At 42.6% G+C, this 22,139-nt stretch overlaps 1 protein-coding gene across 1 annotated transcript; it reads right to left on the minus strand.

The window, feature by feature from the left end:
- Window positions 1-70: 70 nt before the first annotated feature.
- LOC123786509 (rho-related GTP-binding protein RhoG-like) lies at window positions 71-9,489 on the minus strand. The gene is made up of 3 exons (XM_045788780.2): window positions 9,354-9,489; window positions 3,752-3,849; window positions 71-3,573 (listed from the first exon to the last, which is right to left on the minus strand). Exons 2-3 carry the CDS (start codon window positions 3,761-3,763, stop codon window positions 2,983-2,985), a joined length of 603 nt encoding a protein of 200 aa, XP_045644736.1. The 5' UTR covers window positions 3,764-3,849; window positions 9,354-9,489; the 3' UTR covers window positions 71-2,982.
- Window positions 9,490-22,139: the final 12,650 nt, after the last annotated feature.

Genomic DNA, 22,139 nt, shown 5'->3' on the forward strand with positions numbered 1-22,139 from the left:
ATTTAGAAACCACTCGAAACAAAGGAGGAGGGTTGAGGAATTGCTGATTTTTAGAAAGCAACAGACCCAGTGAAATCAGAAAAGTTTATTGCCATTCATTATGAACAATTTAAAAGTGGTATCGGCGTGTTAGTCGTCATACAAATTCCTTGTAAGTATGAAAATCAAGATGTCAGTATCTGTTTAGGACCATCAGATCAGCCCAGTACAAAGCCATACTCTCAGATTTGTGGATCATACCTCCATTCGCTAGAGGACGCGTGTTCGACCAAACCAAGCCCAGGCTTACATTTGAGATTTTGCCAGGCAAAGCGGGAGCAGGAGGCACTATTAACTTAAAAGCCAATTAAAACGATTTCAGTAGCTAAATGGAAAGTTCCCAGAGACACAGGTGACAGCTGCGTTTCTAGCTCCCTCCAACCACGAAGTCCTGTAAGCACCTCAGGCGTCAATCTGAACATCCTGAGACTGGAATACACTCAAGCAATACGTGCTTCGTTTGGCCGCCTGTTGGGAACACTCAGTGACTACACAGAGCAGTTGGCACACGTGCCCACAGGCCAGTTGACTCCTACAGTCCCCACACTACGATTCTAGACCCCCACTTTCCAAAGTGCTACTGGGCCTTAGTGAAGGAGGGCTACCCTCACCCTCTTCCAGTTAACATGCCGTTCATACAGAGCCCCTACAACACCCCCCCAACAGGAGGCCCTGGGTCACACACCAGAAATAGATACAGTACATTGAAACTGAGATAGAAGACATCTACTGGACAATACTATCCATCCTGGACCCTCCACAGCTTTAGACAATGGTGTAGAAATATACACCAATGAATTACTATATGAAGAGGAGAGTGAGTGATAAAGGAGAAGCAAAACAGAACACTTCAGTCCATGGTGAGGGAAGGGAAAACCCAAGGAAAAGGAGGAAGAATAGTGAGCTAATGTAACCTCCTCCTTTCTAACAATACTTGGTATCTACTTGACCTCCAGCTTTCCGATTCTCCAAGAACAGGGGTGCCAGATTTAGCAAATAAGAATACAGGATGCCCGGTTAAATTTGAGTATCAGATAAACAGCAAATCTTTTTTTTTTTACTCTACATCCCAAATACTGCATGGTTCATACTTACACTAAAAAATTATTTGTAAAACAAAACAAAACAAACCACTCTCTTTTATCTGGCAACCCCATCCAGGAGGCTCGGTTAACCTGAGGACTAATCTGATCATATACTGTCAAAGGGCAACAGCAGACCATCCCAGAACAAAGCACAGACACTTTGTTCACCACAGAAGGAGCTCTGTGACCCTTTAACTCCATTTCCCAAACTCTCAAAGATCCCATGCTTATTTTGGCAGGGTGAGAGGATATGCGCACAGCGGAGTTGTCAACCACCATCCGCCATGTAGAGAAGTAAGTTTCCCTTCCGAATCAAAAATACAACTAGGGAGAATAAGGAGAAGCAGGCTTACTCGGGTAAGGAGTCAGACTCCTACCGCCCCGGCGCAGGCTGAGCAACTCCAGCACAATCCCCACACATGGGACAGCCCCAGGGTCTGGAGATCCAACATACGCCAACTCTCTTGGAGCAACTAAAAGACCTCAAAAGGCAACTAGGACTGAAAACACATACACACACACGCACACACAGATGTACAGAGGAGGGAGGAACAGGAAGAGAGCAAGGCAGGACACTGAGAAGAATTACACAACTCCCTGATAATGACTGGCAGAACATTTTGTTTGATTGGTTGGTTGGTTGATTTGTGGGGTTAACCTTCAGTGGTCTTTCCCTAAAGCAGAAGCTGACGGAAAAAAGGGGCCTCACAGAAGCCTCAGGGACAAGGCTTTATGGGGGATTAATTCCACATCACCAGGCCCATAGTGCTATCATAATGTGATAGCGGATCTGACCATCAGACCCCACATCCCATGCACTATCGTGACTAAGAGCCAAAGCCATCTCCTAAGGGTGCAAGAGGAACCAGTAACAAGTCCATGGCTGATAAACATTCTTCTCAAAGGCATAAAGGGGGAAACATCATTATGCTATTTTTTTTCACAGCCTCTTTGGCAATTTCTAGTTCCTATTAACCCAGCATCTCTGAAACTGTGTTTACAGAGATGTTAACAGGTGTTGTGTGGAACCAAAAAAAAAAGTTCAGTGAAATAAATTTGGGAAATGTTACCTACTTATTAAAAGTTATAAATCCCTCCAGTAGAGGAACCTGTTCAGCTTATTTAAATCACTGGTTACCGAAGGGGGAGGGGTGGGGTAAATAGGTGACGGGGATTGAGGAGGAGGGCACCTGTGATGAACACCAGGTGTTGTGCGGCAGCACTGAATCACTATATTGTACACCTGAAACTAACATTACACTGTATGTTAACTAACTGGAATTAAAAAAAAACACTTAAAAAAACCCTACTGGTTCCTGACTTACTTGACCACGGAACCTTGTTAATGAGCATCTATTAGTATCTCCCAGAACTTTGAAAAATGCTGCTTAACCGTTTTTTGCGAACATGTCTCATCTCCAGGATGGGAAGAACATGTCGACACTGGGTACCCCCAGGAATCACATATAAAATGACTTTCCAAAATTAGTATATCAGGAAGTTTAAGGCAATGATTTGAAAACTGTAGAAACTTGTCCTTCTGCGAGGCACTTGCCCGATGGTAAATACAGCTAGGAAAGCTAATTCAGAGGTAAAAGTCAGTCAGTCAGTCAGTCAGTCAGTCTCTCTCTCTCACTCTCATTGTATCTCTCTCCAAACTTCCTCCAAAAGGTTCAGACCAAACTTCAAAGCAGCCATGTACAAACGAGGCTATCTTCGTTCCTCCAAAAGCCCAACAACCTGGAGTCTAGGGCTTCTAGGAAAAGAGACAAATGGCTCATGCCGGCATTGTTCAATGCTATCAAAGGAGTCCCTCTTCTTCCCCCTTACGTGCAGTCCCCAAGTGGCCCCCCAAAAGCTATAAAAGGACACACTTCTTGGTGTTCTTCTTTGTGGCAGGGTAAAGCACAGCCCGGACAGCTTCTGAAAATACCTCGTGCACCCCATCCTGCATCAGGGCTGAACATTCCAGATACTTCACAGCCCCCACCTGCTTAGCCAGGGAAGTGCCTTGCTGAGGCGTTGTGGGCACTAGGCTCTGTTCCTTCAGCTTCTTCACCGTCTCAGTATCATTCCGCAGGTCTCTCTTGGTACCTACCAGCAGGACAGGTACATTGGGGCAATGATGGGAGACCTCCGGGTGCCACTTATGCCTCACATTGGCATACGAGGATGGGTTGCCAATGGAAAAACAGATGACAAAGATATTGGTCTGGGGGTAGGACAGCGTTCGCAGTCGGTCATACTCCTCCTGGCCCGCTGTGTCCCACAGGTTCAGGCTGACGAGCTGGCCATCCACGGCTGTCTGCGCGCTATAGTTGTCAAAGACCGTGGGGATGTACTCCTCAGGAAAGGCATTCGTGGTGTAACTGATGAGGAGGCAGGTCTTACCTACAGCCCCGTCTCCTACCACCACACATTTGATCGTCTGCATTCCGCCCTTGGAGTCCTAAGTGCAAGAGAGAAAGCAAGAACGTTCACAGATGCTTGGTTCATGCGGGGAGCCTAAGCTTTATCAACACTTCTCTCTGAGGACACAGAGGGGACGGAAGACCTGCCCACTGCCCAGCCCCTCAACACCACAGAAGAGTCAGCTGGGAAAAACTACACAAGGCAAGAGTTCTTACCGTGGAGTCCATGGACTGCTAGAGGATAAACTTCAGCAGGTCCTGGAAGCCGCCTCTGAAGTATAGAATATTATGTGTATGGACATAAGTGAATTTTTCTGGAAAGAAGATCCAAAACTGTCATCAGATTGTCAAAAAGGGCTGTGAGCCCAAAAAGATTAAAAACCATTCATATACATAGGTCTTTGGGTTACATTTTTGCCATGAGGTCTGGCTACACTCTATCAAAGGTGCCAAAACATAGTGGGTGCTCGATAAATGGGAACTAATTTTTAAAATACCATTGATGTTGGGGCGCCTGGGTGGGGCAGTCGGTTAGGCGTCCAACTCTTGGTTTTGGCTCAGGTCATGATCTCAGGGTCGTGGGATCGAGCCCTGCATTGGGCTCCATGCTCAGCACGGAGTCTGCTTGAGATTCTTTCTCCCCCTCCTTCTGCCCCTTCTGCTCATGCGTGCACATGTTCTCTCTCTCTCTCTCTCTCTCCCTCTCAAATAAATAAATAAATCTTTTAAAAAACACACTGATGTAGAAGGAGGTTCTAAAGGTTAAAACAAAAGAAATATGGCTCTTACTTTAGGTCTGTGGCTATAGACTGAGCGAAGAAACCTCTGTTCCTGACAGTGACATCATAAAATCGGAGAAAGGTAGGCCAGTCAGACTTAGCCACCCAGAGGAGTATTTCAGAGTCCAAGCTCTGATGTCAGACGACCTGGAGTCTAAAACCAGTCCTTTCTTTTTCTAAGCTTTGTCAACTTGGGCAAGCTTTTCACCCATGGCTTACATGAAAGAATGTTTGTGTAGTACTTATTAGTGCCTTCCGCATAGGAAGTACTCATTAAGTATTAGAAACTACTATGACTTCATAATAGTTCTTCTGTTCTGGGGAAGGCAAAAGTTCTGTAATGTCATTATAATGCTAGACAAACCAGGGACCTCATCCCCTCCCACCTTATCTGATCAAAACCATTGGTCATACCACCACCATACTTCCTCATCCATTTCTTCATGAATCAAGTATTTGAGAGTTAACGGTAAGGCACAGATGACCTCCAAGAAGCGTGTTTACTGTGAGCTCCCATGTTTATACACCCATATTAAAACCCTATCAATGCCCTACCCTGTCAGTGCCCCCAAAGCACTCCATTTCCTTTAGCTTAACTACCGCACTAATTTCAGACCTGATCCTGATAGCATTAACTTCTTCAAGTGTCGGAACATGGAGGAAAGGGCACAAATTGCCATATGTATTTGATTATAGAAAAAAATTGAGGGGCGCCTGGGTGGCACAGCGGTTAAGCGTCTGCCTTCGGCTCAGGGCGTGATCCCGGCGTTATGGGATCGAGCCCCACATCAGGCTCCTCCGCTGTGAGCCTGCTTCTTCCTCTCCCACTCCCCCTGCTTGTGTTCCCTCTCTCGCTGGCTGTCTCTATCTCTGTCAAATAAATAAATAAAATCTTTAAAAAAAAAGAAAGAAAAAAATTGAGGGGCGCCTGGGTAGCGCAGTCGTTAAGCGTCTGCCTTCGGCTCAGGGCGTGATTCCAGCATTCTGCGATCGAGCCCCACATCAGGCTCCTCCACTGAGAGCCTGCTTCTTCCTCTCCCACTCCCCCTGCTTGTGTTCCCTCTCTCGCTGGCTGTCTCTCTCTGCCAAATAAATAAATAAAATCTTTTAAAAAAATGAAAAAATTGAGAATCAATTAGTTTCTCACCTTGGGAATCTGGGGGAATAGATACAGCCCTCATCCTGTTGTCTTATTAGCTAAGGTCTACATTAGGCCCATATCAGACAAAATGAAACAAAACAGCTTATTTTCAGTCAGAGTAAAGAAAAGTTGGCCTTCTGGGGCGCCTGGCTGGCTCAGTTGGAAGAGCATGCAACTCTTGATCTCAGGGTCATGAGTCAGAGCCCCACATTGGGTGTAGAGATTACATACATACAAACATACACACATGAACTTAAGAAAAAAGAAAGAGAAGTTGGCCTCCTGAGTATGCTTCACACAGGCCCACTAGAGGTAGCTCTCTTCCCACACAGCCAATTCTGATTAGCAAGGCATTCCACCCAGAGGCCTTCATTAGCACAGGTCCCACAGCTAGAAGTCCAGCGTATAATTCAGCTCTAGTATTCACTGACCAACAGCCCTATCTTTTTCCATCTAGGAACAGGCATAAGGATTAAACATACAAGGTCAATGGAAAAAGGGTAAAGTCACCACCACATTCTTGGAGAACAGCCTTCCTTGATTTTCCCAGTCCGGATTAATTTCTTTCTCCCCTGAATTCCTATAGCAATTTCTTCGTGAGCAACTCATCTTCCCAGCCTGCTATCCGTATCATCTGGTACCCAACGTCTCTGTTCAGAGGGACTGCTTTCAGGACAAGTGTGTGTCTGAGGGAGCTGCTAAACCAGAGCAAACTCTTAGGCCCAAAGACCACTTTGCACCCCAAGCTCAGCTCCTCATCTCTGTAACTAGGAAAAGGCATCCACCACACTCATTTCTTTTTTTTTTTAAGATTTTATTTATTTGAGAGAGAGAGAGAGAGATAGTGAGAGAGAGCATGATCAGGGAGGAGAGGGAGAAGCAGGCTCACCACTAAGCAGGGAGCCAGATGTGGGACTCGATCCCAAGACTCTAGGATCATGACCTGAGCCGAAGGCAGATGCTTAACTGCCCGAGCCACCCAGGCGTCCCCACACTCATTTCTGCTTTATATTTACTAACCCTCCTGGTATATATGGTCTGCAGATTGGCATGCAAGCCACACTGATGTGGCTAGATGACGAAGGGGAGCTAGAACATCCCAGCTCTGAAACAAAACCCAGGACATCCTCACCCATAGTAAACTCTTTGAAAGGGAGGGTTCAGGAAAAGTCCCAGGTATTTGGGGGGCTACTTTGTACAATTAACTGACTCATTTATTCAGCCCACATGTTCATTATACTATTTTATTTACTTATGTGTATGTTTGGAATTATCTGTAGTTAAAAAGTTTAAAAATAGTAAAAAATATATCTAAAAGAATTGAAAACAGGATCCCAAAGACATACTTGTACACCAACGTTCATTGCAACATTATGCACAAGAGCCAAGAGCCAACCTAAAGTCCATCAATGGATGAACATATAAAGAAAATGTGAGATATATATACATACATATGTATGTATGTAAGTATATATATATATTTAAGGATAATATATATGTGTGCATGTGTGTGTATATATATATAGTATATATTTAAGGCTGAATATTCTTCAACCTTAAAAAGAAGGAAATCTTGGAGCACCTGGCTGGCTCAATTGGTAGAATACGTGACTCTTGATATCAGGGTAGTGAGTTCGAGCCCCACATTGGGCATGGAGCCTAGTTTAAAAAAAGAGAGAGAGAAGGAAATCTTCATATGCTAAAGATGGATGAAACTTGAGGACATATGCTAAGTGAAACCAGTCATAAACAGCCATATACTGCAAGATTCCACTTACATGAGATATCTAGAGTAGTCAAACACATAAAAACAGAAAGTAGAATAGTAGTTGTCAGGGCTGGGGGAGGGGAAGAAGGGAGGGATTTTTTAAAAATTGTATTTATTTTAGAGAACGAGAGAGAGTAGGGGGAGGGGCAGAGGGAGAGAATCTTCAAGCCAACTCCCCGCTGAGCAGGTAGCCTGACACAGGGCTCGATCCCATGACCCATGAGATCATGAATTGAGCCAAAATCAAGAGTCAGACACTTAACCGACTGAGCCACCCAGGGACCCCCCATGGGGAGCTGTTTAATGGTGACAAAGTTTCAGTTTTGCAGGGTGTCTGGATGACTCAGTCAGTTAAGCATCTGACTCTTGATTTCTTTTCAGGTCACGATCTCAGGGTCCTGGGATTGAGACTTGCATTGGGGTCTTTGCTAAGTGGGGAGTCTGCTTGTCCCTCTGCCCCCCCCCCATGCTCGCTCGCTCGCGCACTCTCTCAAATAAATAAAATCTTTAAAAAAGAAAGCTTCGGTTTTGCAAGACGAAAAATTCTAGACATCTACTGCACAGCAATAAGCATATAATTAACACTACACTACTGCATGTTTTTAAATGATTTACAATACTAAAAATAAAAATATTTTTAAAGGGTTTAGAGCTCTGAGAGAAGGCCAGGAGTTACAAGAGAAAGGCAAATGAGAAAAGCTTGTTTACCTCAGCCTCAGGATCTAGCACAAAGCTGTCCAGCAAGGATCACCTACAGCTTTCCCCTCCTCATCACCACCACTATCTGCATTCTCCCGGGTACTCCTACGGGCAACACACTGCTGGACGGGCCTCAAAACAGAGTAAAAAGGGGGACGCCTGGGTGGCTCAGTCGGTTAAGTGGCTTCCTTTGGCTCGGGTTCCCGGGGTCCTGGGATGGAGCCCCACATCGGGCTCCCTGCTCAGCGGGGCGCCTGCTTCTCCCTCTCCACCACTTGTGCTCTCTCGAGTTCTTGCTCTCTCTCACACAAATAACAAATACAATCTTAAAAAAAAAAAGAGTAAAAAGAAAGACTGCTAGAAGCTTACAATCGTGTGGTAAAGGCAGGGCTCACGTGAAAAGGCAAACAATAATACAAAGTAATGCATGGCTCGCAGGGGAAAAGAAGTTGCTATGGGGAAGCAAAGGGAAACTACAAAATGAGAGCTTGTTATAGGCATTGTGCCAAATACTTTTACATGTCTTATCTAAGCCTCACAGTAGCACTGTGAAGGAGACATCAGAGCAGCTCAGAGACCTTTAGGTATACTTCTAGGATTGGAAACTGGGAGAGGCCTGGTGCTGCAGAAACCAGCACCCCCAGAAAGTTCCCTTCCCAATCATTCACAGTGAACTGGAATTACAGTTTCTTCTCAATCTTCCCACCTCGTCTGACAAAGCACCCTTCCTCACCGGTACAGTCTGCGTAGGAGTCCATTTTCTCCTAGGTTGGACACAATGTAAAAGACCCAATAACAGTCAAGACAAGACTGCTCTGTTTCTAGCACATTCTCCCCCAGGTCTCATCCCTTCCAGAAGTCTGAGTCTAATCCACTTGAAATCACTCTGTAACTCTCTGAAACCGAAACAATTCAGCAGAGGACCCCACATTTGTATTTACTACTCCCCCCGACTAAATTCCTCTACTAAAGCCCGGCAGCTTTTTCACGCTCAAGACTCACTTGTTTGGTGCAAGGCCAGCCGAAGGCGGCTTTGGGATTCTCGAGGCCGAAGGAAGCCATGTGAACACTGCCCAAACCCGAGCCCGGGGAAGACTATCCTGCGGCTGGAAACTTAACCAGAGAGGCAGGGGTAGTGCCCCAGCACCAGCACCACCACAAGCCGGCTCGCCACTTCCCTCGCACCCCTCCCCACCGAGGCTACTTGGTCGCGGCACTTCCTCGGGGTTCTTGAGCCTGGGACACAGACGCGCCGCACGGGGGATTCGCAAGTAGCAAGAGCTGGGACCTACACCTCACCCCAGCGTCAAATGCCTTCCATCCCAGGAACGGCTCCCAGACTAACGCGACCGTCCGGGGCTGGGGAGACTCAGGAGAAGTGCGGGGGCTAGGGGAGGAGCGCTGGGGCCGGGGAGTCTCCACGAAGATTACCGGGCGAAGCGGCGGTCCTCCCGCGCCGGTCACCGCAGCGGGCAGAGCCTCGGCGCGCCTCTCGCCGGGGTGGGCGGGCTCGGCGGGCTCGGCGCCACATCCGGGCAGCTACCGAGTCCCACCCCGTCGTCAGACGCAGTCTCGGCTGGGTGCCCCGACACCTCCTGGGAAGTGGAGTCCTAGCGCCGGCCTCGCTGCCTGCGAGCCACGGGCTTCTGGACTACACCCCCCGCCCCCCCGGGGTCATCGAGGACTACTTGGATCCGCCCCGAGCTGCGCGCCCCTAGCTACTCGGTTCGGAGGTCCCCTAGGCTCATCTTTCCCTTGGCAAAGTGAGGCCGGCCCCGCCTCCCCAGACCCCGGTTTCCTCCTCGAGGCCACCACTGACAGAAGGAGGCAGGCAGGAAACTGAAGTTAGGAATTAGGAAAAACGGAGGCGCTGAAAGAAAATGAGAGAGTGAGCGAATTAGGGTTACTTTTGGTCACCATATTCATTTCCATTTTCTAGAGTTTCCTGTAAGTGGAATCATACAGTATGCACTCCTTTTTTTGGCGGCTTTATTGAGATAGAAATTCACATACCACACAATTCACTCATTTGTTTTTTTGTTTTTGTTTTTAAAGATTTTATGTATTTATTCGACAGAGATAGAGACAGCCAGCGAGAGAGGGAACACAAGCAGGGGGAGCGGGAGAGGAAGAAGCAGGCTCATAGCGGAGGAGCCTGATGTGGGGCTCGATCCTAGAACGCGGGGATCACGCCCTGAGCAGAACGCAGCCGCCCAACGGCTGTGCCACCCAGGCGCCCCTCAAGTCACTCATTTGAATTGTACAATTCAGGAGTGCCTGCCTGGCTCAGTCGGTGGAGCATGTGACTCCTGATCTCGGGGTTTTAAGTTCCAGCCCTACCTTGGGTGTAGAGATTGCTTAAAAATAAATTTTTTTTTTAAATTTCGTACAATTCAGCGTGTTTTTTGTATGTTACATTATTAATGTCTTAAATTGTGGTAACTATACATGACAAAATTTGCCCTTTGAACCATTTTCGAGTGTACAGTTCAGGGGCATTAAGTACATTCACAAGGTTGTGCAAAACCATCACCACTGATACTTCCAAAACTTTTTTGTAGTCCCAAACAGTAACTGAACCCATTAAGCAATAACTCCTCGTTCCCCCCTGCCTCCAGCCCCCGGAAACCAACTTTCTGTCTCCATGATTTTGACTTTTCTATCTATTGATGGACATTTTGGTTTTTTGCAACTTTTGACTATTGTGAATAATGGTGCTATGAACACTGGCTTACAAGAATCTGGTTTTGTTGACTTTCTCTATCGTTTTCTGTTTCACTGATTTCCACTTTGATCTTCATTTTTTTTTTTTGTTCCTTTACTTTGAGTTTTATTGGCTCTTCTTTTTACTGAAGTGAAAGCTGAAGTCATTGTTTTGAAACATTTCTTCTGTTCTAATTAATATAGGTTTTTAGTGCATAAAAAACTACTCGCTAAGGGGCACCTGGGTGGCTCAGTGGGTTAAGCAACTGACTCTTGATTTTGGCTCAGATCATGATCTCAGGGTGGTGAGATTGAGCCCTCCATCACGCTCTGCACTTAGCGTGGAGGAGCCTGCTTAAGATTCTCTCTCTCCCTCTCCCTCTCCCTCTGCCCTTCCCTCCAGCTCTCACATGCTTGCTCTCTCTCCCCCCTCTCTCTTTCTCTCTCAAAATAACTAAATAAAATATATTTTTAAAAATTATCCCCAAAATACTGCATTAGCAGAATGCCATAAATTATATGTGCGGTTTCATCTTTATTCAGTTCAAAATATTTTCTAATTTCTCTTTTGATTTCTTCTTTGACCCATGGGATATCTAGAAGTGGATTGTTTCATTTTCAAATATTTGAGGATTTTCCAGAAATTTTTTGGTTGTTGGTGTGTAATTTAATTCCATTGCTTTTAGAGAATATATTTTGGATGACTTGACCCTTTTGAGTTCATTGAGACTTTTTTTGTGGCCTAGAATATGGTCTATCCTGGTAAATACTCCATGTGCACTTGAAAAGACTGTGTATTTTGTTGTTATTGGGTGGAGTGTTCTAAAAATGTCAACTGGGTCAATTTGGTTGATAGTGTTGTTCACTTCTTCTATATCCTCACTAATTTTATGCTTACTCGTTCTATTAATTACTGAGAGAAGGGTATTGCAATCTCTGACTAAAACTGTGGATTTGTCTAGTTTTCCTGCAGTTTGTCAGTTTTCGATTCATGTATTTTGAAGTTCTTATATTAGGCACACACATATTTAGAATTGCTACATCCTCTTCATTTGTTGACCACTTTATCATTGTGAAATTACCTTCTTTATTCCTGGTATCTTTGTTCTGAAATCTACTTTGTCCCATATTTATATAGCCCCTCCATCTTTCTTTTAACCAGTGTTATCATGGCACATCTCTTTTACATACTTTTTATTTTAACCTATTTGTGTCTTTGTATTTAAAGAGCATTTCTTGTAGGCAGCAAATGGTTAGGTCTTGCTTTTTTCTACCCAATCTGATCATCTCTACCCTGTAATTGGGGTGTTTACACCATTTACATTTAGCATAATTTTTTTTAAAGATTTTATTTATTTATTTGACAGAGAGAGACAGCCAGCAAGAGAGGGAACAGAAGCAGGGGGAGTGGGAGAGGAAGAAGCAGGCTCATACCGGAGGAGCCTGATGTGGGGCTCGATCCCATAACGCCGGGATCACGCCCTGAGCCGAAGGCAGACGCTTAACCGCTGTGCCACCCAGGTGCCCCACATTCAGCATAATTGTTAATATGGTTTAAATTTGAGTCTGTCATTTTGCTATTTGTTTTTCATTTGTCCCATCTCTTCTTGGTTCTCTTTTTTTCCCCTCTTTTCTACCTTCTTTTAGATTAATCTATATTATTTTAATTCCTTTTTTATCTCCTTATTGGCTTATTAGCTTTACATCTCTGTTTCGTTATTCTAGTGGTTGCTTATAGGTTTATTATGTACAGCTGTAACTTATCAGTCTACCTTCAAGTGTTATTATACCACTTCATGAAGAGTTATATGTTATGTTATGTACTTATGTTAATGTACTTCCATTTCTCTCTTCCTGGACTTTGCACTGTTGTTATGCATCTTACTTTTACCCCAATTATTATTATTTTTGTTTAAACAGTTAAATTTTTAAAAAGATTTATTTATTTTAGAGAAAGAAAGAGAGCAAGCGTGCACGAGTGGGAGGAGGGGCAGAGGGAGAGAATCTTCAAGCAGACTCCCCACTGAGCATGAAGCCTGGTACAGGGCTCTATCCCATGACCCAGGAGATCATGACCTGAGCCGAAACCAAGAGTCAGATGCTCAACCGAATGAGCCACCCAAGGGCCCCATAAACAGTTAATTTTTTTAGAGGTTTTATGTATTTACTTGTCAGAGAGAGAGCACAAGCAGGGGTAGTGGCAGGCAGAGGGAGAAGCAGGCTCCCCACTGAGCAGGGGGCCCGATGCAGGACTCCATCCCAGGCCCCTGGGATCATGACCTGAGCCGAAGTCAGATGCTTCACTGATGGAGCCACCCAGGTGTCCCAACAGTTCATTTTTAATAGACTTCATTTTATTTTAATTTCTTTTAAGTAAGCTCTGCCCCCAGCGTGGGACTCGAACTCATGACCCCAAGATCAAGAGTCATATGCTCTACCAAATGAGCCAGCCAGGCACCCCAATAGACTTTATTTTTTAGAGCAGTTTTAGGTACAGCAAAACTGAGCAGGAGTGACAGAGAATTTCCATATACCTCCTGCCCCTACACAGGCAGAGCCTACCCCACTATCTCAACATCCCACACCACCAGAGTAGCACATTTGTTACAACTGACGAACCTACATTGACACATCGTTACTATCCAAGGTCCATGGTTTACATTAGAGTTCACTCTAGGTGTTGTATATCCTAAGAGTTTTGACAAATATACAATGACATATATCCACTATTATAGTAGCATACAGAATAGTTTCACTGTCCTAAAAACCCTCTGTGGTCTGCTTATTCATTCCCCTCTCCCCACAATCCTTAGCAAGCATGATCTTTTTACTGTCTCCATAGTTGTGCCCTCTCCAGAATGTCATATAGCTGGAATCATACAATATGTAGACTTTTCTGACTGGCTTTTTCACTTTAGTAATGTGCATTTGAGGTTCTTCCATGTCTTTTTATGGCTTGATGGCTCATTTCTTTTTAGTGAATAATATTCTATTGTCTGGATGTACCACAGTTTATTTATACATTCACCTTCTGGACATCTTGGTTGCTTCCAAGATTCGGCAATTATGAATAAAGCACTATAAACATCTGAGCGCAGGTTTTTGTGCGGTTGTGAGTTTTCAATTCATTTGGGGCAATATGAATGTGATTGCTGGCCCAAATGGGCAATTATCTTTTTAAAACAGCTTTATTGGGGTAAAAATTTACACATCATAAACTCACCCATTTTAAATGTACAACTAAATGATTTTCAGTATATTGACAATGTTGGGACGCCTGGGTGGCTCATTGGTTAAGCGTTTGCCTTCAGCTCAGGTCATCATCCCAGGGTTCTGGGATCGAGTCCCGCATCAGGGATCCCTGCTCAGCGGGGAGTCTGCTTCTCCCTCTCCTTCTACCCCTACCACCTGCTCATGCTGTCTCTCTTTCTCTAAGATAAATAAATAAATCTTTAAAAAATCCTTTGTCAGACATGTCTTGTGGTATTTTCTTCTGCTCTGTGGCTTGTGTATCATTGTGTATCATTTTCTGAAATAGTAGGAGTTTTTAATTTTGATATGTTCAAGTTTTTCTTTTATGCTTAGTACTTTTTTGGGTCCTCTCCTGTGTAAGACATCATTGCCTGTATGTTTATGTATTTTACAGATTTTGTTGCCAATATTTATATCTCTTCTTTTGATTTCTCATTTCACTGCATTGGTTAGGACTTCTAGCATAATGCTAAATGGTAGCTAATTTATCTATGAAAGTCTGTGATTAGGTTTTAGGGAATAACAGTGAGACTGGAGGGAAGCTAGAGACACTACAAAGGAAGAATCAATAGAATTTGGTAAGTAACCAAATAAGGGGGGTGAAAGAGAATTATAGTTTAGAAATAACTTGGATGTTAAGATTAGGAACAGGGAGAATGACGTTGCCATTATCAGAAATGAAACAATGAAGAAAGTTATTTGGGGAGAAAGATAAGTTCCATTTTAGATATTTTCATTTTGAGTTTACAATGGAGCTTTTATTCAGAGGTGTCCTCTAGGCAGTTAGAGAACTGGCATTTGGATGAGAGGCTTGGGCTGGAGATAAAGACTTTACAGTCATCAGCAAAGGTGATAACTGAAATAATAATGTGGATTAGTTACTTGAAAGAAGAGAAGTTAGGGGCGCCTGGGTTCAGTTGATTAAGCATCTGACTTTGGCTCAGGTCATGATCTCAGGGTCCTGGAATCAAGCCCTGCAACGAGCTCAGTGTTCAGTGGAGAGTCGGCTTGTCCCTCTCCCTCTCCCTCTCCCTTTCCCTCTCCCTCTCCTCTACCTCTCCCCATGCTCATGCTCTCTCTCTCTCTCTATCTCTCTCAAATAAATAAATAAAATCTTCAAAAAGGGGGGGGGAAGGTGTGCCTGGGTGGCTCAGTTGGTTATGTGGCTGCCTTTGGCTCAGGTTGTGATTTCAGGGTCCTGGGATTGAGCCTCGAATTGGGCTCCCTACTCTGCCCCTCCCCCTGCTCGTGCTCTCTCACTCTCTCTCTCTCTCTCAAATGAATAAATACAATCTTAAAAAAAAAAAGGGAAGCTAGAGAAAAAGAGAAAAGAGTTCAACATTGGGCCTCAAGGATGAAGGTAGGAGGAGCCAAGAAAAAAAAGAAAAGAAGGATTTAGAACAGAAGAATATCTAGAATAGCTTTAAAAGTTATAAGGAATAGTTAACAGTGTCAAATAGGAAAAAGAACTTAAGGGAAACAAGGAGTGGAGGTGGCGGATATTTTGAAATTGTCAATAAGAATATCCTTAGATTGGCAACCATGAAATAAAACATTTTTAAGATACTAAAGACAACTAAACACAGACTAAGTATTTGATGATGTTGAGAAATTACATATTTTACTGAGTGTGATAATGGTATTATGGTTGTATTTTTTTCAGTCTTTATCTTTTGAGCCCAAAATGAGCCCAAATACTTAAAAGTGAAATGATAAGATGCCTAGAATATGCTTTAAAATATTCCAGCAAAAATAAAAATAAAATAAAATAAAATAAAATAAAATGCTCCAGCAAAATCTTAATAAGTGAGAGGGATATATAAAACAATAATAACAGGGTGTTAATTATTATCGAACTGAGTGATGGGTAGATGGGGGGTCATTATACTATTCTTTTCCTTTCTATATGTTTGAAAATTTCCACAGTAAAAGGTTTAAAAATGCATAGTTTGGAACGACCTCCAAGATATATTGTCAAGACAAAAGTAAGATTCAGAACATGTGGATGGTACGCTATCAATTAAATAAGAAAAAAATTAAAAAGAAAGTGTAGGAATACTTGTTTGTATCTGCAAAGAATATCTTCGATAAGATATGCAAGAAACTGGTAACTTCAGTTTTTTTCTAGAAAAAGAACCTGTATGGCTTTGTAGTAAGAGTGAGAGGAAAAATTTTAATTTGTATATCCTCTTAAACCTTTTGAAACTTTGCAACACCTAAAGAACAAATAATCCAATCAAGAAGTGGGCAGAAGGGGGCGCCTGGGTGGCACAGCGGTTGGGCGCCTGCCTTCGGCTCAGGGCGTGATCCCAGCATTGCGGGATTGAGCCCCCCATCAGGCTCCTCCGCTATGAGCCTGCTTCTTCCTCTCCCGCTCCCCCTGCTTGTGTTCCCTCTCTCGCTGGCTGTCTCTGTCTCTGTCAAATAAATAAATAAAATCTTAAAAAAAAAAAAAAGAAATGGGCAGAAGACAGGAACAGACATTTCTCCAAAGAAAACATACAAATGGCCAACAGACACATGAAAAAATCCTCAACATCACTTGGCATCAGGGAAATACAAATCAAAACCACAATAAGATACCACCTCACACCAGTCAGAATGGCTAAAACTAACAAGTCAGGAAACAACAGATGTTGGGGAGGATGTGCAGAAAGGGGAACCCTCCTACACGGTTGGTGGGAATGCAAGCTGGTACAGCCACTCTGGAAAACAGTACGGAGGTTCCTGAAAAAGTTCAAAATAGAGCTACCTTATGACCCAGCAATTGCACTACTAGGTATTTACCCCAAAGATACAAATGTAGTGATCCAAAGGGGAGCCCACACCCCAATGTTTATAGCAGCAATGTCTACAATAGCCAAACTATAGAAAGAGCCCAGATGTCCATCAACAAATGAATGGATAAAGAAGATGTGGTATATATATACAATGGAACACTACTCATTCATCAAAAACAAATGAAATCTTGCCATTTGCAATGACGTGGATGGAACTAGAGGGTATTATGCTAAGCGAAATAAGTCAATCAGAGAAAGACAATTAATGATCTCACTCATACATGGAATTTAAGAAACAAAACAGAGGATCATAGGGGACGAGAGGGGGAAATAAAGCAAGATGAAATCAGAGAGGGAGACAAACCATAAGAAACTCTTAACCCTAGGAGACAAACTGAAGGTTGCTGGAGGGGAGGGAGTGGGAGGATGGCGGAACTGGGTGATAGACATTAAGGAGGGTATGTGATGTAACGAGCACTGGGTATTATATATGACTGATGAATCACTGAACTCTACCTCTGAAACTAATAATATACTATTTGTTAATTAATTGAATTTAAATTAAAAAAAAAAGAGTTGGCTTCTAAACCAACTGAGCCACCAAGGAGCCCCTGAAAACTGAGTTTAAAAAAAAAATCCAATTATGGGGCATCTGGCTGACTCAGCAGGTAGAACATGCAACTCTTGATCTCAGGGTTGTGAGTTCAAGCCCCACATTGGGTGCGAAGCCTACTTTAAAAAAATCCGGGAGCTCCTGGGTGGCTCAGTCAGTTGGGCATCAGCCTTCAGCACGGGTCATGATCCCAGGATCCTGGGATGGAGCCCCGTGTCACGCTCCCAGTAGGGACCCTGCTCATCCCTCTCCCTCTGCCCTTCCCCTCTTCCCCTGGCTCATTCTCACGTTCTCTCTTTCTCTCAAATAAATGAACAGAATCTTTTAAAAAAAATAAAATTAAAAATTAAAAAATCCAGCTATATGTTATTTACAGGAGGCAGACCTAAAACAAAATGACACAGAAATGTTGAAAATAAAGGGATAAAAACTCATCAGGCAAACATGATTTTTAAAAAAGCAGAAATGGAGGGTTGCCTGGCTCACACAGTTGGAAGACTCTTGATCTAGGGTCCTGAGTTCAAGCCCCATGTTGGGCGTAGAGATTAATAAATAAAATAAATAAACTTTAAGAAAGCAGAAATGGCAATATTAATATTGGATAAAGTAGAATTCAAGACAAGGGGTGTTAAGTGGTACAAGAAAGGTACCATTTGTTTAAACTGGCAAAAGGGCACAATCAACCGACAGGGAAGATATAGCTGTCATTGAACTTTTCATACAGAACAAGATAGTAGTGAAACATAAAGCAAAAACTATTTAGAAATACATGACAATGACAAAGACAAAATCATGGCTGGAAACAGACATTACTCAGACTGACAGATACAAAGAGCCAAGCTAGGTAAGGATACAGAAGATTTGAATACCACAAATAATTCGTTGGATTTAAGAGATTTGTGTAGAAATTTGCACCCCAAAATAGACTACACATTCTTTTCCAAGGCTGTAGAACACTTACAAAATTGATTGTGGACTAGGCTACAAGAAAATAGTAGTAAATTCCAAGGAGTGAAATAATACCAGCCAGACGTCATGGAAGATGGCAGAGTAGGAAGCTAGGAATCCATCCATCCTCCTAAACAATTATTGAATTGGAAGGAACTGTCTGAAGTAACAATTTTGGAACCATGGACTCTAGTTAAATTCTTGCAGAGTCCAGGGGAGAGCTTGATAAAGAGGCTTATAAGTTTTGGTAAATTTCTTGAAATGTTGGCCTTTTACCCAGTAGTTGCCATCCCCCAGCAATGAGACAGGTACATAAGGGGACAGTTCCTGGCTCAGCTTCCTGAAGCTTGAGTAGGCAATAAAGACATTGTCCTCCAAATATCAGGATTATTGTGGTCTGATTGCTGATTACTGTTTTTGAGGGCTGAGAGGCTGGCACAGAGGCTGACCATTGTTTCAATCCCCACGGGCTGAAGCAGTTTACAGGGGATTTAAAGAAACAGTACTTGGGATGTTGGGGGGTTTCTTACTTCTTTTCCCCTTTTAGGGACAGAGACATTTAAAGAAATCTTTGTCCGGTTACTGGCTGACCACAAAGATAACAGAACAGAAACGTCAGTGCCCAAGTACAACAAATAATACACGCTTTACAAAAATAGTTAGCAAAAGTCACAAATAGATGGCTCTAGTCCTCAGCAAACAATATTCATCAATTCCAGGGGAGTGGAAGAATTAGATGTCCAGAGTTACCACAATAGTAATACTCAAAATGTCCAGTTCTCAAAAAACTTACAAAATATACTAATAAACATGGAAGTATGGTCCAGTCACAGGGAAAGAAGATTTGAAAAAGGAAGCCCAGACATTGGGATTACTAGTCAAAGATATTAAATAAACTGTCTTAAATATGTCCAATAAGCTCAAAGAAACCATGGATAAGAAGTAAATGAAATCAGGTAAACAGTATATGAAAAAATGAAGGTATCAATAAAGGATAGAAATTACAAAAAGGAACCAAACTGAAATCCTAGAATTGAAAAATGCAATAACTGAAATGAAAAAACTCACCAGGGGTCAACAGCAGATGTGAAAAGGCAGAAGAGATCAACAAATTTTAAGACGAGACCACTGAAATCATCCATTCTAATGAAAAGGAAAAAAGAATGATGAAAAATGAACAGAGCCTGAGGGACCTGTGGGACATCATCAAATGTACCACAGTACACATAGGAGTCCCAAAAGGAAAAAAGAGAGAGAAAACAGAAAAAAATTTTTTTAAATAGCCAAAATTATCCCAAATTTGAGTAGATACATGAATATATATGTCTAAGAAGCTCAATGAATGCCACACAGGACAAATTCAAAGTTCAATATCAAGACACATCATTGTCAAGTCGTTGAAACCCAAAGACAAAGAATTTTTATATCAGCAAGAGAGAAGTGACTGATAATGAACAAGGGAGCCTCAATAAGATTAATAGCTGATTTTGCCTCAGAAACCATGCAGGCCATAAGACAGTACGATGATATGTTTAAAATTCTGAAAGAAAAAAATGTAAACCAAGAATTCTACATCCAGCAAGACTATCCTTTATAAAAGAAGGAGAAATGAAGACATTTCCAGATAAACAAAAGCTGAAGGAGTTTATTGCTGGCAGATCTAACCTACAAAAAAGCTACAGGGAGACTTTCAGGCTGGAATGAAAGGAAACTAGACAACAACTTGAAGCTATAAAAAAAATAATAAGTGAGGGGCACCTGGGTGGCTCAGTTGGTTGAGCATCAGCTTTTGGCTCAGGTCGTGATCCCAGGGTCCTGGGATCAGGCCCTGCGTGGGACTCCCTGCTCAGTGGGGAGTCTGCTTCTCCCTCTCCGCCTGCTCATGCTCTCTCTCTCATTATCTCTCTCTCTGTCAAATAAATAAAATTTTAAAAAAGAAAAGAAATAATAAAGGACACTGGAAAAGGCAATTATGTAAGTAAACACAAAAGACAGTATTACTGTACTTTTGGTATGGTTTATTACTTATTTTTCCAATATGATCTCATAGGCAAACACATAAAACATAATTGGAAATCTATGTTAATGGGTCTACAGTGTATAAAGATGTAATCTGTGACAATAACAATAATAAAGGGGGAGAGATGGGGATGGGAACAGAGTATTTGTATACTACTGAAACTAAACTGGTATTGGGGTGCCTGGCTGGCTCAGTCAGTGGAGCATGTGACTCTTGATCTTGGGGTTGTGAGTCTGAGCCCCACATTTGGGTGTAGAGATTACTTAAATAAATAAGCTTTATTTTTAAAAGATTTTATTTATTTATCTGACAGAGAGATAGAGAGAGCACAAGTAGGCAGAGCAGCAGGCAGAGGGAGAGGCTGAGCAGACAGCCTGATGCAAGACTTGATTCCAGGACCCTGGGATCATGACCTGAGCCGAAAGCAACTGTTTAACTGACTGAGCCACCCAGGCACCCATAAATAAACTTTAAAAAAAGAAAATAAGCTGGTATTATTCAAACTAGGTTGTTATAAATTTAAGATGTTGACTGTAATCCCCAAGGTAACTAGTAAGAAAATAACTTTAAGATACTCCAAAAAGGAAAGAAGATCATCACAATGGCACACTACCAACAAAGGCAGCATAGGACAGATAAGGCATAAAGAAAATAAATAGACTCCAAAAAACAGAAGAGGAAGGAAAACTTCCAAATTCATTCTACAAGGCATACATAACCCAGACACCAAAACCAGATAAAAACACTACAAAAAAAGAGAACTGCAGGTCAATATCTCCAATGAACATGGATGCAAAAATCCTCAACAAAATATTAGCCAACTGAATCCAACAATACATTAAAAGCTCATTCACGGGGCACCTGCTGGCTCAGTCAGAAAAGTATGAGACTTTTAATCTTGGGGTCATGAGTTCGAGCCCCACATTGGGTGTAGACATTACTAAAAATTGTTTTAAAAATCATTCATCACGATCAAGTGGGATTTACTCCCAAGATGCAAGGGTGGTGCCCCTTCGGATCACAACGTTTGTATCCTTTGGGTAAATCCCTAGTAGTGCAATTGCTGGATCATAGGGTAGCTCTATTTTGAACTTTTTGAGGAACCTCCATACTCATTTCCAGAGTGGCTGCACCAGCTTCCATTCCCACCAACAACGTAAGAGGGTTCCCCTTTCTCTGCATCCTTGCCAACATTTGTTGTTTCGTGACTTGTTAATTTTAGCCATTCTGACTGGTGTGAGGTGGTATCTCATTGTGGTTTTGATTTGTATTTCCCTGATGCCAGGTGATGTTGAGGATTTTCTCATGTGTCTGTTGACCATTTGTATGTCTTCTTTGTTAGTGTCTTCTGCCCATTTCTTGATTGGATCATTGGTTTTTGGGTGTTGAGTTTGATAAGTTTTTTATAGATCTTGGATACCAGCCCTTTATCTGACTATGTCATTTGCAAATATCTTCTCCCATTCTGTAGGTTGCCTTTTAGTTTTGTTGACTGTTTTCTTTGCTGTGCAGAAGCTTTTTATCTTGATGAAGTCCCAATAGTTCATTTTTGTTCTTATTTCTCTTGCCTTTGGAGACATGTCTAGCAAAAAGTTGCTGTGGCTGAGGTCACAGGGATGCTGCCTCTGTTCTCCTCTAGGATTTTGATGGAGTCCTGTCTCACACTGAGGTCTTTCATCCATTTTGAGTTTATCTTTGTGTATGGTGTAAGAAATGGTCCATTTTCTTTATTCTACATGTGGCTGTACAATTTTCCCAGCATCATTTGTTGAAGAGACTATTCTTTTTCCATTGGATATTCTTTCCAGCTTTGTCGAAGATTAGTTGACCATAGAGTTGAGGGTCCATTTCTGGGTTCTCTATTCTGTTCCATTGGTCTATGTGTCTGTTTTTGTGCCAGT

The sequence above is a fragment of the Ursus americanus genome, chromosome X (assembly GCF_024610735.1).
Source record: "Ursus americanus isolate L20-20 chromosome X, mUrsAme1.1.p, whole genome shotgun sequence".
NCBI classification, from domain to species: Eukaryota; Metazoa; Chordata; class Mammalia; order Carnivora; family Ursidae; genus Ursus; species Ursus americanus.